Source organism: Triticum dicoccoides, chromosome 1B, assembly GCF_002162155.2.
Source record: "Triticum dicoccoides isolate Atlit2015 ecotype Zavitan chromosome 1B, WEW_v2.0, whole genome shotgun sequence".
Lineage (NCBI taxonomy): Eukaryota > Viridiplantae > Streptophyta > Magnoliopsida > Poales > Poaceae > Triticum > Triticum dicoccoides.
Genome location: NC_041381.1, coordinates 479148417 through 479164761, shown reverse-complemented (window position 1 = coordinate 479164761; position 16345 = coordinate 479148417). Strand labels below are relative to the sequence as shown.

The 16345-nt window shown below is 45.9% G+C and overlaps 1 protein-coding gene across 1 annotated transcript; it reads left to right on the top strand.

Moving 5' to 3' along the window:
- Positions 1-6156: 6156 nt before the first annotated feature.
- On the top strand, positions 6157-9539 carry LOC119342766. Its single transcript, XM_037614154.1, has 6 exons — positions 6157-6339; positions 7014-7106; positions 7669-7804; positions 8006-8282; positions 8431-8485; positions 9038-9539. The coding sequence occupies exons 1-6, from the start codon at positions 6199-6201 to the stop codon at positions 9110-9112; spliced, it is 777 nt and encodes a 258-aa protein (XP_037470051.1). The 5' UTR covers positions 6157-6198; the 3' UTR covers positions 9113-9539.
- Positions 9540-16345: the final 6806 nt, after the last annotated feature.

Here is a 16345-nt window from a genome sequence, read left to right as displayed (position 1 = left end):
CCAAAATAGGAAACCGAAAAAGAAAGAAATGCAAACTGGATTCTTTTTTTCAAAAACCCAAAGAAAGAAAGCGTAGTTGGGCTTCCGTGAGAAGCACATCTGTTATTTCCCCTTTTCGGAAAGTACAATTGTGCTTCACGCGAGGATTTTTTTCCAGGAAAACATAGGAAAATCTAGTATAATTCAAAATCCGTATAATCCAAAAATACGTGTAGAAAAGAGGAAAAATCGTGCCTCCGTGGGGTGAACCCAACGCGCTACATGTGGTGGTGGATAGACGCACCAAGTGGCATGCTCACAACCCACAAAAAAAAGGCATGCCAGGTACCCTTTGATTAGTTTTTTTAGATCACCCTCTCTGATTAGTTAGTCCCACTTTTTTTAGGGTTATTAGCCCCACATTTTTTTGAGGCAGGGTATTAGTCCCACATTTTTTTTGTGAAGTGAAGGTATTAGTACCACATTTTTTTTTGAGGAACCATTAGTCTCATATATAAGTTTTTTAGAGAATTAGTCCCATATAAGTTTTTTTTGAGACAATCACACGAAGCTTTATTAACTCGTCACCACATTTACAGGGACGGACGGAAGGTTTCCCGGGTGAGCTAGCCATACATGGCGGCCCGGTCCCAGGTGTAAAGCATCCTTCGCTAGATTGTGAGCCTCGAAGTTCGAGCTCCTATTTTCATAAACTATATTACAAGAAATAAAAGCACTAAAGGCTAAGCTAATCTCGTGGATGATAGCACCATAGCTTGATCTGCTCCCTTCCTTGATTTCCTGCACCACAGTCTTGCAATCTGACGCTATGTGAACGTTCTGAGTGTTCAAATCCAGTGAGAGGGCAACCCCTTCCCTAATTGCCATGGACTCCAGGGTTGCAGGATCGATCACCGTGGGGAATACGACCATAGACGCCCCCTGAAAGGTCCCATCTCTGCTACGGCTGATGGCCGCGACTGCCCCATGACGCCCGCTGCGGCTAACGGCAGCGTCAACATTCACCTTATCATAATTCTCCGGTGGTGGCACCCAAACCTTGGCCGCTGGAGGAGCCCTTGATGTGGCTGTCATTGGACTTGTGTGACGTGACCGCAACTCTGCCAAGTAAGAGTTAATGAAACCGTTGATCGCATGTGGACTCTAGAAGATACCCTCATGAAGCGCTTTTCGCCTGGCACTCCAAATTGCCCACAGTGAGACCGATAAGCGCTGAAAGGCCTCAGTATCCAGAGTGTCGCTCATGTTAAATATCCAGCTTCTGGCATTCTCCTCATGATTTGTGCTGATCTGCTCGAGACGACAGGGCCCATGTAGACCGTGACACAGGGCAGCTCAAAAGGGCATGTCTCCAGCTGTCATGTGCTCCGCATAAAATACAAGCCGGCGATGTGGACATATTCCTATGATGAAGGAGCTCTTGTGAAGGCATTGAGTGTTGTGCTAACCGCCACAAGAATATTTTCAGTTTGGTCGGTACCTGCAACGACCAGATATCATCCCAACTCCCCTGTGTTGATGCTGTATGAGACGTGCTTTCCCTCTCCTGCAGCCACGCTTCCCTCTCCATCTTGATCCTCACTATCATACGGTATGCAGAACGAACTGTGAACATCCCTCGTTTCTCTTCATGCCAGGCCCAGAAGTCCTGAACCCTTCTATCACAAAGTGGTATTCTAAGAATTGCTTCTGCATCAAACTGTGTAAAGGTGTTCCGCACCACCTCCTCTCTCCATATAGCAGAGCTTCTGTCAATGAGTTCAGCCACTCGGATCGGCGGATGTTGGATTAACGAGGTAAGAGGACGCTTGACTCCGTCCCTTGGGATCCAGTTCTGCTCCCAAATCATTGTTGTTTCCCCATCCCCAATCCTTCTTATAATCCCTTGAGCTAGGATGTCACGACCGTCCAAAATTGCTCGCCAAATTTGTGAAGGATGAGAGCCCAGCTCAGCTCCTAGTAAATCTGAACCTGGTAAGTATGCCGCTTTCAGAATTTGAGTGCTTAAAGATTCAGGGTCGTTGAGCACTCTCCACGCCTGCCTCGCCAGAAGTGCCAAATTGAAAATCTCTATATCACGGAAACCCAAACCTCCTACATGTTTAGGCCAGGTGAGCACATCCCATGCAACCCAGTTAGGTTTTCTTTTACCTCTTTTGCTGCCCCACCAGAACTGGCGTATGATGGATGTGATCTTGTCACACAGTCCACGAGGCAATCTGAAACATGACATGGAGTAAACTGGAATAGCTTGAGCAACCGATTTGATCAAAACTTCTTTACCACCAACTGACAGAAGTTTCTCCATCCAGCCTTTTACCTTATCCCAAACCCTGTCAACGAGATATTTGAAAGTCCCATTTTTGGAGTGACCCACATCAGTAGGCATCCCCAAATACCTGTCTGTCAATGACTCGTTCTGGACTTGTAAAATGTTCTTCATGCTATCCCTCAAAGGTTGACTGCATCCCTTGCTGAAGAAAATTGAAGATTTGTCATGATTGATCCTCTGTCCGGAAGCACCACAATAAGACTCCAGTAGGTTTGACACTGCATTAGCTCCCTCCATGCTAGATTTGAAAAGCAATAGGCTATCATCTGCAAATAGAAGGTGATTGATAGATGGCGATGTAGGAGCCACCTTCACACCGATCAAAACTGATGATTCAGAACTGGATTTCAGGAGGCACGAAAGGCCCTCTGCTATGATCAAAAAAAAGGTAGGGGGAGATTGGGTCTCCCTGCTTGATTCCCCTAGTAGGCTGAAAACTGTCAAGCTTTTCTCCGTTGAACAGAACCGAAAATGAAACTGAGGATACCATGCCCATCACAATATCTATCCATTGCTGCTCGAACCCCAACTTGACCATGATGGCTTGCAGGTATGGCCATTCAAGTCTGTCGTACACTTTCATCATATCCAGCTTCAATGCACAAAAACTATTATTTTTAGACTTCGTCCTCTTCATGAAGTGTAGACACTCATATGCACAAATGATATTATCCGTGATTAGCCTTCCAGGAACAAAAGCTGATTGCTCCCTTGAAATAATACCCGGCAGGATTAGCTTCAACCTGTTAGCCACAACCTTAGAGGCAATCTTATATAATACATTATATAAACTGATAGGCCTGAACTGTGACAGGAGTGAGGGATTAGTAACTTTTGGAATAAGAACCAAAACTATGTCATTTATGCTCTCGGGACTTTCCTCCCCCCTAACAATCCTGAGCACCACTCTGGTCACTTCTTCTCCACATATGTCCCAGTGATGTTGATAGAAATGAGCTGGGAAGCCGTCAGGGCCTGGTGCCTTAGTTGGGAACATTTGAAAAAGCGTCGTTTTTACCTCATCACTAGTGTATGGGGCACACAGATTAGCATTCATGCCAGCCGTTACCTTCCTCGGGACATGTTGCAGGACAACCTCCATATCATGCACGCCCTCTGAAGTATAGAGATCTCTGTAGAAATCATTTGCCAACACCTTCAACTCCACCGGGTCCTCCACCAAAACCCCCAACGAATTCTGTAGGGCCCTAATCATATTCTTTTTTCGCCTTAGACTAGCCCGCAAGTGGAAGAATCTCGTGTTCTTATCTCCAGCCGCAAGCCATTGTACCCTTGCCCTTTGCCGCCACATGATCTCTTCGCGGTGATACAACTCAACTAGTTTCTCGTTAATTTTGAGCTCCATGTGATTCGGGCCCGTCCTCACCGGATCATCCCGTAGCCATTTCAGCTCCTGTTGCATAAGTTTTATTTCTTTGCGGACACTACCGAATGTATCACGACTCCAAGCATGGAGGTTTTTGGACATGGCACTTAGCTTCTATCTCATCTCGTGTACTGTCATGCATGGCGCCCCCGCCCACCCACTGGATATCGTATCTTTCAGTCCTTCGTGCGTCTCCCACATCACTTCATAGCGGAAACTATATTTAGTCGTCACTCTGTCCGTTCCGTCCCATTGTAACATAATCGGGGTGTGATCAGATGTCGCAGCTTCCAAGTGTTCAACGCAAGCTAGAGGGAACATGGCAGACCATTGCGCGTTGGATAGCGCACGATCTAGCCTGCATCTCGTAAAAGTACCTCCTGCGACTTTCTTTTCGAAGGTCCAAAAACGGCCTCTGTAGCCAAGATCAAGCAAACCGCAAACGTCTGTTGCCTCCCGAAAAGCTTGCATCTGAGCGTTGCTACGTCTCCCAACTCCTTCGTGCTCTTCCGATAGTAACACTTCATTAAAGTCCCCTATGCAGAGCCACGGCAGCGCACTTAACGTGCTTATGTTTTTCAAAACATCCCAAGTCTGGTGTCTCAGGTTGGTCTGAGCTTCACCATACACACTTGTCATGCGCCATTTTTCCTTGCCCGGTTCCTCCACAGAAACATCTAAGTGATACACGGAGTAACCCAAAACTTCAATCTTTATTTCTTTATTCCAAAACAAACCAATGCCTCCACTTCTACCCTGGCTATCGACCGCATAAGCACAGTCATAGCCTAACTTTCCTGCTAAAGCTTCTACCCTAACACCATCTATTTGAGTTTCAATGATACACAGAAGGGTAGGGGTAAACTTCTTCGCGAGATCGCAAATTTCATGAACTGTCGCGTCATTACCCGCTCCGCGACAGTTCCACACTAGGGCACTCATTGTCCCCGGCGGTGCCCCTCGAAGGAGCCCGCCAATGGGTTTCTTGTGTTACCAACACCATCCTTGCCTTCTGAGACCTTGTTGCGCTTCGGATCCCTCTTCGGGGGAGGGCTCAACGTGGCATCGCTGTGCGGTATGAGCGCCAGCTGATTAGCATCTGAGCTTTCCGCCCCTCCTCCCATGCCTTGGGTGGTCGCCTTCGCTACATTCTCTGTCGCGATCGATCTCTTCTTGCTATTCTCTTCCGTAGCCATATCCTCGTTAGCGTCACGAACCTCCCCTGTTTATTCCTTACCATCCTGCTCCTTGCTCGTCGCATAAGTGTTTGCGCGACCACCAGATCGGCCTCCATGGCGTCCCCCCCGGCGGCCTCTTCCTTCTCCAGGTCCCCTTCCAGGTTGCAAATACCAGCCAGCTTTCAGATCTTTAAACACCAGCGCCGAGGGAGGGTGTATGCCATTACCATGCTCCTTGAAAAGATGTCCCAACATTCCACATACCGCGCACCAGTCCGGCAATCTTTCGTACTTAACTCTGTAGATTTGGCGCTTGCCATCTCTAATCATTGAAACTGCATTCTTGAGAGGTTTATCTACCTTGATACATGTGATGGCTGCTCAACATGCAGTACCTCTCCCACCTTTGAAGCAAGTGGGCCGACTAGATGCGCATAGAGATCAGGCACATCATGTATTTGAGCCCAGATGTCCACATAGTCAAGCTTGATCAGGGACGGCTTGGTGACTCCATCATACGGCACTAGGATCACTGCGTCCCCTCGGAAGTTCCAAGGTCCTCCTTGCATGACCCGTTCCCAATCTCCTAAACATGAAAATTGCACAGTATACAGATTATCCTCTAATGGTCTGAACTTTGCTTCTTGAGCAATATCCCAGGCAGCTCTCATGTTGCGATAGAACCAAGTCTTGTTGTAAGTCTTGTTGGTATTAACCCTAGCGAGGGCAACCCATCTTGCCGCCTCCTTTGGCACCTCCTTCTCATCAAACACAACGTCGTCCAGATCCTCTTCACGCAGGCCCAGCTCCTTCATCATTGCTTCAACATCACTAACCTCCGATGACCCCGAGGCCCCGGTCGAATCCATGGAGATCACTAACCCGATGTAGATGTATCGGGCCTTTGGTGGAAACCCTAACGCGCCGTCGAAACCCAGGGAGCGGACCAGGAGCGGGTAGCGATCCCAATGATCGCCCCTTGATCGCTCCTCAGTCGTTTCCTGGCTAGATCGGCGAGAGGGAAGAAAAACTTCTCGACGGCGGCGAAAATCGCCTCCGGGAGGAGGAAAAACCCTAACTAGAGGGAAAAACTTTCTTCGGAAGGATCGATGCGTTGCTTATGCCGCTTTCTCGATAGGCCGTCCCATATAAGTACTCTCTCACACACGCTAACACATGGGTCACAATCCGGCACCAATTATCCATCGCATGGCCCATGGGCCAGCAGCCTAGTTGCCTCTCATCTCCTCTATGACACAGCAGCGAAAGGTGTGGGTGTGACGCACGGCCCATCCGCCGAGATGAACCACGTCAAGTCGGCTCTTCTCTCAGGCCACCGCCCGCACCGTCTCGCGGCGGCGGCGCCGCAGCAGCTGGCGGCCACCGCGTCGTTCCATTCCACGCCTCCCCTGCAGCGGAAGCGCAAGACCCAGTGGCAACACGTAAACATCTCCCTCCCTTTTGTGTTATTGATTGTAGCTCTCGGGAAGAATTTTATTTTTTATTTTGTTAGATCCGCCTGTACTTTGCAGTTGGTCGGTAGGCTGTTTGCTGAAATGCCTGTATGGGGGAAAGCCTTCCGTTTCCGTCGATGTATTGCTCGCGCGTTTGGTGAATTAGGTGCGGGGGTAGAATCCTTCCTTTTTCTTCTCAATTTTCAGAGGAATTCTTGCTTGATCTGTTTGATGTATATCCCGTGAGAAAGGTAGGCCATACCACCGGTAGATTTGGGGACTTCTCAATTAGATGCTTGCTTGTTTTGACGAAATTAGATGCTTCTGAATATTGAGTTCCTCAATGTGAATTTGGACGTCCTTGTATGCTTGGCAAAATGCTCCCCAGAGAATATTTAGGGCCGTATTAGATCGTGGAAGCTTGACCGGAATGGAATTCCTTGTGCTTCCCAAAATCATCTTTTGCCATGGTGTGATTTGTCTTTCTTGGCTCAGCCACTTTGCCTGCGCAGCCTGCTTAAGTTTTCCTGTTTGTATAATTTGTTTGCTTGTAAGTGCACTTTTAATTTCTTTTTTTGCAACTGATGATGACTTATCACTAGAAATTTATTCGTTTCTTTAACAGAGAAAGAGCTAACACTACTATCATTTGCTTTCCGCAGAGGTTCAATTATTATGCAAAACGCAGGAGAAATAGAGACACAAAAAGAACAATGATATGGAATCTCTCTGAGTATGCCGAGCAGCTCTTCGATGTCAGTAAAACAAATGATTAGCATCTTTGTGTCATTCAATTTTGTTCAATTAGTTTTGAGTAATTAGGTTAAGATGATTGGCTTTCACAACTGCTGAACTTAGGGTGATCGAACTTAGATACATATTACTCATTATCTGTTATCATGTTCTTTGCATTCTTGTAATTTTAACTTACATTCGTCAAGAATAAGTGCAGTGTTTTGGAAAACATATGAACCATATATACCCTGCAAAGTTTTGAGATAAATGAATGCTCAAAGTTTGTTCTGGAAGATCTCTGCGAGAAACTTGGTAGGGTTAATCCTTTTTGAGATTGGCAGCTTTAAGGCTTGCAACCCTACAAGGTGTGTAAAATTTAGTAATCAAGAGACTGGTATAGAAGAAATGTCTCTTTATTTCATTGCTTAAAGTTTTGCAAGGAAAGAAAATGAACTAAATGTTGCTCTGTATTTTTGCTCCCGTAGTTGTATTCACTTTAACACCGGTTGCAGTTTTCAATCAAAATGACTTGTAAGTACTTATGTTTTTAACCTAGACATTTTCATTTATAACAATGTTCAGAGTTGGCGTGATGAAGATGAGAAAAAAGACGCATCTAGTGGACCTTCATGGTTTAGAGGACATCGTTGGGTCAGAGATTCGAGGAATAATGGTTTCCGTCCACATGAGTTTTTTTACGATACTGTCAAAAGCAGGGGTACAGTTCCTTATCTGCACTTCTCTTTCTACTTAATGAATAAATTTGAATCATTTTCTGGTATGCACCGTAGTTTAATTCAGGAGTCAGGACTCCAACTTCTTAAGCATTTATGAAGTACGGCTATTTCGGTTACTATATTCTATTCTAGTTAGACCTGTACTGAACCTTATAAAGTTTGGGTGTTTCTTGTTTGGACAGGGGGATTTGAGTTTTGCACAAGCGATGATGATGATGAACCAGAGACTGTTTTTCGCAATGCTTTTCGTGGGAACCAGCACACATATTATTGGTCTTTTGAATCTGATGATTTTCCAAGGAGGAATTCAAGACGTTCTCATTCAGAAAGTTCCGGACACTGGAGTTATGAAACAGACGACGAGGGCGAAATATCCACCCAGACAGAGGTATCTGTGGCGCGTCAGGCTCTTGGATTGAGTACTTCTGGCCCACTAAAACTCGAAGATGTTAAAAGCGCGTAAGATCGTTGAGGCTTTGAGCATTTCACTAGCCTTGAGTAATTTTTTTGGGATTATGGCATGAGCCATGATAACATCGTATCCTTCATTTCGTTTTTACTCTGGAACATTTGTTTTACCATTTATCTCCTCCCCTTTTCATACTAGATACCGGACGTGTGCACTTAGATGGCATCCAGATCGTCATCATGGCTCATCGAAGGTAGTAATCTTTCAACATCCAAGTTTAACTTCTCTTTGCAAAGTTTTTTTGTATGCCTTCATTTCATTCTGTGATAGATCTGCTGGTTTCCTGAGTTCACCTCAGGCTCAGGTGCTACCGTGAGATGACAATTAGCCAAATTAAATATCAGGAACTAAAACTACGCATCCAGACCCCCTCTTCCGTCCTTTATTCTTGACTCAAATGCTGTAGGAGTGCACTTCCAATGGGCCAACCTTAGTGATAATGCAGTACACTATCTATAATTAATGCAACATTAGATCAATAAGGATTGGTTAGCAGCTCACCTAGGTTCCATACAAAACATATGTTACAGCCATTTTTTCCATTCAAAAGTAGGCCACACATGATTCAGTAGAAGACAGGCATTTAATCTTGTTTCAGACCGACATAGTACCTGCAAAACATTGTATCTTCTAGTGTCTAATTTGATGTTTTGAACTTCTGTTTTTTATTTACCTCAAGGACTTCACTGTTTCAATTGTTTGTCTACAAAACTCATGAGTATTATGGATTTTCTTTCATGGGCAGGCTACCGCAGAGGAGAAATTCAAACGTTGCAGTGCAGCATACCAGACTCTGTGTGATAGTTTGGCTACTGCATAATAATGTGATAAGAATATCCGAGCTACATTAGTTCCTTCCATCAGCAGACATCAATTTCACAACTGCAAATTCTGGAGGCCTACCACTGCAGACCAACTTCATATCTGCAGATTCTACTGGGCACAAGCCAAAATGCCAAAATTGCTTGGCTCTCTAAAGGAACTGGCCCAAGCCAAAATTGATCAGATAATGTCAAAGTATTGTACCATGTAACTTCTCTGAACTAGTCATTGATTTATTTTTAGAGATATGACATTATTTATACCACTTAGAATTTTGTGGTGGCTGGTTTATCTCACCCCAATTTAGTCAGTTTACTTGATTGTTTTGGTGGGTTTTGTGCTTAGTAAACAGTTGAGTACAGTTTTGGTCCTTCAGCCTTTGTTGCTGTTACACAATGGGAGTTCTCCAAGGAAATGTTCCTTTTCGGACGTGGAGTTTCTGTTCTGATCTCAAATGCATCCTCGTGAACAGTGAAACAGAAACAGGTTGTAAAAAAATTCCCATTTTTTGTATTTTGGAATGTTATGAATTAAAATTTTGCTTGTGTTGCTTGAGCTTAGCTAGTTTTGACTAGGATTTCATGCCTTAGATTTTATTTGGAGTTCAAAAACATTTAGGGAGTTATTTAGAACCCGAAATTTATTTAATAGTGAATATTTATGTAATATTTGGTCTGGAAATATTCTCCCTAATCCTACATATTTTATTGGATTTTTGTTTTAGAATTTTCCAAATTGAATTGGATTGGTTTCTGAATCAAATCTTATTCAAAACATAAAAAGAAATAGGAAAAACCTAATATTGAACTAAATCCGAGCCTAAGTGGCCCTGATTTTTTTGAGGGGTTGAAGCACTTTATTCACTCAAAAACGTTATAAGGAATTACAATAATTATATTGGCGCTTTGGTACAATGCAATTAAAGATTGGCGCTTCTCTGCAAAATTCAGAGGCCGAACACCGACACAAGCACCCCTCAAACGACCCACCCCAGCTCCCTGTCACGCCACTGCACCGTGACATTGTCTCCCCGAGCAGGATCTTCCTCCCCGCTGCCATATGCATGCATTGGCCCCTCAACTTTAGCTTGAGCATTGCGTTGAAAGTTAGAGCAGATCTAATCCAAACTAGATCATCTAATCATCTTGCCGCTACTGTCCAAACCTCAGATCCCCCGGCTGCAACGGGCGACACGCGCGCCGGCGCCCGGCCCGCCACTACCGCACGTCCATTTCCTCGAGAAGCCAAGCCCCCACCACTTGCCGCCGGCCGCCCATCCACCACCCCACGCGATCCCCTCGGGAAACCGCGCGTCCACGGCCCCAATGATTGAAGATCGGAGCCGCCTACCACCATAGCGAACGGGCCCTTTTCAGTAGTTTTCCGCCTTTCTCCCGTGAACAACCCCGCGCGCGCCCCGATCCTTTTCGGCGCCCGGGTCCCCACGGCCGGCCGGTGAGGGGCGCGAGAGGCCTGGCTAGCTAAAGCAGCGGTGGCCGGCCGTCGCCTCGTGCCGGCGATTCCCAGCCATCCGCGGAAAGCGCCCCTCCCGTAAATCCTTTCTTTCTTTGCCGGGAGACAGCACCGCGCACTGCATACACTGCTGCGGCTCGACCATGCCCGTGTGTGTCCACTGTGCCTCACATGAACTTGCGCAACATCCTACGGGAAAAAGTCAGAAGGCCGATAGTGACTGAGATTGCAGGGTGACGATGATGAGATTGCTCGCGTTCAGAAATGCGTTGAGTCGGGAACAGGGAATGTGGGGGACGCTCGCATGCTGCTGCAACGAGGAATGGGTGACATTCTGAATGGAGAATGAAAAGGGGTACTCGGATGATATATCAAGTTATCAACTCAATGTTCATTACTGAGCCCTTTTAGCTAGATTCCGTTGATTTCGTTATGTATAAAGCCTGCTTTGCTCTGTACAGCAATCATTGGCTGGAAGTACTTTTCATCGACTGGAGTTCTAGGACGTAGGGAAACCCAGAACGTTAGAATTACAAATAATTAGCAAAAAGTTGTCTTCATTCTCTTCAAAATATGATTTTGGGGAAACTTGTGTTTTGCGGTTTGTAGGCATAATTTTTCTCATTATTTTTATTTCGTTATTATCATGAGCCGTGCCTGAGGTTGCCCCGTTAGGAGGCACGGTTGCATACGACGTCCAGTTGTCGACAGGGGATGTGTGATTTTGTCGCCCTAGCGTCGATTAAGCCCTCTCGGTTACCGTCGAAAAAGGTGCTCCAGTGTGCTACTCCATCGCCAAGATGGCGGGTTCATCGACGGCTTGGAGCCAAACTTGGATCCAGCAGGACCGGAGAGTGTAGGCTCGTCGTCGGAGCGCGCGGTTAGGGGCATAGCGTTGGCGTTGTGCAACACTGGGAACAAGTACAAGGGGTGAAAGGATCAATATGGTTGACTAGGGGGGAGGAGGGGGGGGGGTGAATGGACAATAAAATGGGCTCTTTTAATCAAATTAGGCTTGACAATAAAATAGGTTGTCTAGATATGCAACTAGGCGAACAACCTATATGACAAGCACAATAACAAGCTCACAAGCAAACACAAGATATAAACACAATATAGCTCGCACAAAGTAAAGGTTAGAAATAACCACAAGTGAAGTCGGTGAAGATGAGAATGTGTTACCAAAGTTCCCTCCCTTTAGGGGAGGTACGTCTCCGTTGGAGCGGTGTGAAGGCATAATGCTCCCAAAGAAGCCACCAGGGCCATCGTATTCTTCTCACGCCCTCGCACAATGCAAGATGTCGTGATTCCACTAGTGGTGCCCCTGAAGGCGGAGACTGAAGCTTTACAAACAAGGTTGGGGCTTCCTCCAACCTTCATGAACAAGGTTGGGCTTCCTCCACAGCTTAATTAGAGGCTCCCAACACCACCACGAAGCTTCACCACAATGGAATGTACCTCCGAGGTGACCTCTTCCATCTAGGGTGCCCAAACACCCAAGAGTAACAAGATCCGCATGAGATTAGTGGGGGAATCAAATATCTCTTGGTGGAAGTGTAGATTGAGGCCTTTTCCTCCAAACCCTAGAGCAACAACAAGTTTTGTTGGTTAGGGCGTGAGATCAGACGAAAATAAGCTTTAGGGCAGCAATGAAGCTTGAGGGATAAGTGGTAGGTCTTATTGGGGAAGAAAACCTCCTTTATATAGGGGGACAAGAATCCAACCGTTATTCTGCCCAGCCCGCAATAAAGCCGTACTACCACTCCTAGGAGCGGTACTACCGTTTAAGGCGGCAGTACCGGCTAGGAGCCAGCGAGTACACAGTACTGGAGCGGTACTGCCGCCGAAGCGGTACTACCGTCCACCCAAGCGGTACTACCGCTTAGGGTCGCTTGGCCCAGTGGAACTGCGGTACTAACAATAGCATCAGAGCGGTAGTACCGCCCGAAGCGGTACTACCGGTGAACTACTGCTTTAGTACCGTGATTTCTGCAAAGGGTAACAGAATCCCCAAAATAAGCGGAAGTGGGCGCAGTAGTAGAATGCGGTACTACCGCATTAAGCGATACTACCGCTCTACTACCGTTAATCATGGGAAGACCTACAGAAGGCCTAAAACAAGCGATACTGCGTACGACACTGGTCTGCGGTAGTACCGCCAAGCAGTATTACCATAGCCTAGCGCGGTACTACCGCTTGGGTGCTTCAATTGTGCCCAAGCAAATAACAATGGACTCCTCCAAGTTGCCTAAATGAATAGTGGGTGAAAATGTGAATATGTACGTGTTGAACCTTTCCAAAGCGGACCCTCTTAATAGTACGGTTTTTCTGGGACTCAAATCCACCAAAAAGAAACGTCGAAAAGAATCGTCTTCACTCCATCACCGAGGGGAATAAAACCGTCTTGTTCATGTATAGAATATCTGAAATGCACAATGCACAGAGTTAGTCCGTAAAACACATTGTCATCAATCACCAAAACCATTACAGAGAAATATGCCTTAACAATCTCTGCCTTTTTGGTGGATTGATGACAACACCCGATTTGCACAAAGGACATCAAAGAATATAATGCAAACTAAAAATCTACAAAATATAGATGCCCCCCTAGATGTGTGCACTATTTGAATATGCTTTTGGAATGAAAAACACATACACTAGGATCAACACTTCCCCTATATTTTATAGGCTAGGAAATACTTGCAACAAACATAATATGAATACTAAGCATGGTTGCAAGTATGAGCATTTGCGCATGAAAGATAAAGGGCACAATATAAGCATAGCATCACATACTAAGATAATAAGACATACTAAAGATAAATAAAGGGTAGCGTATGTCACACACCATACAAGCATAGTCTCAATGTCTCACAAACCAAAGCAAATAAGATAAAGAGTTCACAAGCATAAAAAACACCAAGCAAATAAGGCAAGCTTGTGACTCAGCAACACCCTGAGCAAATTCCCGGTCCTAAACTCTCTCCCCTTTGGCATTTCTGGTCCTTCAGCCTTTGTTGCTGTTACACAATAGGTGACGGGGGACGATTGCATACAACGTCCAGTTGCCGGTAGGCGACATGTGATGTGTGTGATGGAGGACGATTTTGTCGTCCTAGCGCCGATCAAGACCTCTCTGTTGCCATCAGAGAAGGTGCTCCAAATCGCCAAGATGGCGGGTTCATCGACAACTTCGAGCGAAAACTCAGATCCGCCGGGACCGGAAGTGGAGGCTCATCGCCGAAGCGCGTGGATAGGGGCATACTATCACACCCTGGTTTTTTGCCCTTTCTTTTTCTTTTGGATTTCTTTGGATTTTTGCTTCGGATTTCTTTTATGTGGCTTTGTGGTCTGGAAACATGGAGAGATCATCCCTGATTCCTCTCCCTAGTGCCTTGTCAATCTCAAATCCATCCCAAGACCATGTCATTCCCATGTTAGCCCTATCCCAATATTTATTTCTTGGGAATATTCCTTATTCTATTAAAGGAATAACCCTGTTTGCCCTAGGTTGTGAAGCAACCTGCATTCTTGTCTTGCCATTAATTCCCACAAAATTCTCATAAATACTTTGGGACGTATCTTCCACATATCAAAACTATTCCTTGCCTAGTTAAAAAATAATTCAGAAATATTCATTTTCCTATTCTGTCCTGAATGGCACTTTGTGAAGGAAGTGTCATTTATACTTTCTTGTTTGACCTCAAACTTTTTGGGCACTCTCTCATATCCATATCATTGCAACGTGCCAAAATTCAACTTCATTTTCCTAGTAAATCTTCCTCATCTAATTTCCAAAGTTTTTGACTAGAAAGAAGCTTTGTAAAGGAAGAACTAGCTAGGCTTATTCAAAATGAGTTGAAATTTTGCCATGTCCTCAATATGCTCAAATAGTCACTCTCCACAAAATTTGAGCTCAATCGAACAATCCATGTGAGCACATAATCCAATCTTTGGTTCAGGTCATAATTTCAAATTGGGAAGCAACTATATTTTATATTGCTTCATAATCGTTGAAAATTTACCAGGACCTTCTCCTACCTATATAACCTCTCTCACCAAATTTGGGATCATTTCATTTAGCCAATTTCCCTCTATAATTTTCTAAGATTCTGTCCAGAGAGAAGCACTGTGAAGCAAGTACCATTTTTACTTATTCAAGTGGTATGAAATTTTTACAGTACCTTCCTATGGCTAAATCATTATGATCTACCAACTTCGAGGTCAATCCAACACTCTATGTGAGTGCAACATCCAAATTCCCTTTTCTGGACCAGATTGGCAGTTGTGAAGAAACTATATTAAGTCTTGGTCCAAATCATCTCAAATTTCACAAGATTATAGTCCTTCCTACCCTAAGCCTCTATGACATCTTTTTACTCCGTGTAACCATCCTTTTTACCTCAGCATCTAGCCCAAGTTTGCTACAACAAACTTTAGCTGATGCATCCCGTCAGCAGAGAGTTGATTTGATTGAACCAAGCCCTTAGTGAGTCTCTAGCCAGCAGGGTCCACACGGTAGACAATATTTTGCATGTCAAAGCACACCGCGTGAGCCGGTTCACGCGGTGACTATGCGGCTGGCATGCCAATGCATGCGCTCTGTGCATTGGGGCCCTCTGCGTCGTCCGTTTCCTTGTGCTCTTGCTGCGGCACCTTGTCCAGGAGCTTAGTCTTTGCCACGTGCTCGCTCCCCTGCCCTCTCCCCCTCATTTTTCCTTCCAGGCGTGCCACGATGACTCTGCCCACGGGCGCACACTGCCCATGGTGGCCGACCGGCCCACGTCTACCCCTCCCCGCTCCTCTGTGTTGGGGAACATAGCATGCAATTTCAAAAAAAATTCCTATGATCAAGCAAGATCTATCTAGGAGATGCATAGCAATGAGAGGAGAAGAGTATGTCCACGTAACCACGTAGACCGAAAGCGGAAGCGTTATGTTAACGCGGTTGATGTAGTCGAACGTCTTCACGATCCAACCGATCTAGCAATGAACATACGGCACCTCCGAGCGCACGTTCAGCTTGATGACGTCCCTCGAACTCTTGATCCAGCAGAGGGTCGAGGGAGAGTTTCGTCAGCATGACAGCGTGATGACGGTGTCGATGATATGATCCGCGCAGGGCTTCGCCTAAGCACTACGATGATACTATCGGAGGAATAAACGGTGGAGGGGGGCACGGCACATGGCTAAGACAATGTTGTGACTTTGGGGTGCCCTCCTGCCCTCGTATATAAAGGAGGAGAGGAGGGGGCGGCCGTCCTAGAGGGGGCACACCAAGGGGGGAGTCCTACTAGGACTCCCAGTCCTAGTAGGATTCCTCCTTCCTTTCCGGAGAAGGGGGAAGGGGAAAGAGGTGGAGGAGAAGAAGGAAAGGGGGGCCGCGCCCCCACCCCTAGTCCAATTTAGTTTGTGCTTGGGAGGGGGGCGCCTCCACCTAGTCGCCGACCTCCTCTCTCCACTAGGGCCCATGAAGGCCCAATAGTCCCCCGGGGGGTTCCGGTAACCTCCCGGTACTCCAAAACTTATACGATACTTCCCGAAACCACTCCCGTGTCTGAATGTAACCTTTCAATATATCAATCTTTACCTCTCGACCATTTCGAGACTCCTCGTCATGTATGTGATCTCATCCGGGACTCTGAACAAACTTCAGTCACCAAAACACATAACTCATAATACAAATCGTCATCAAACGTTAAGCGTGCGGACTCTACGGGTTCGAGAACTATGTAGACATGATCGAGACACATCTATG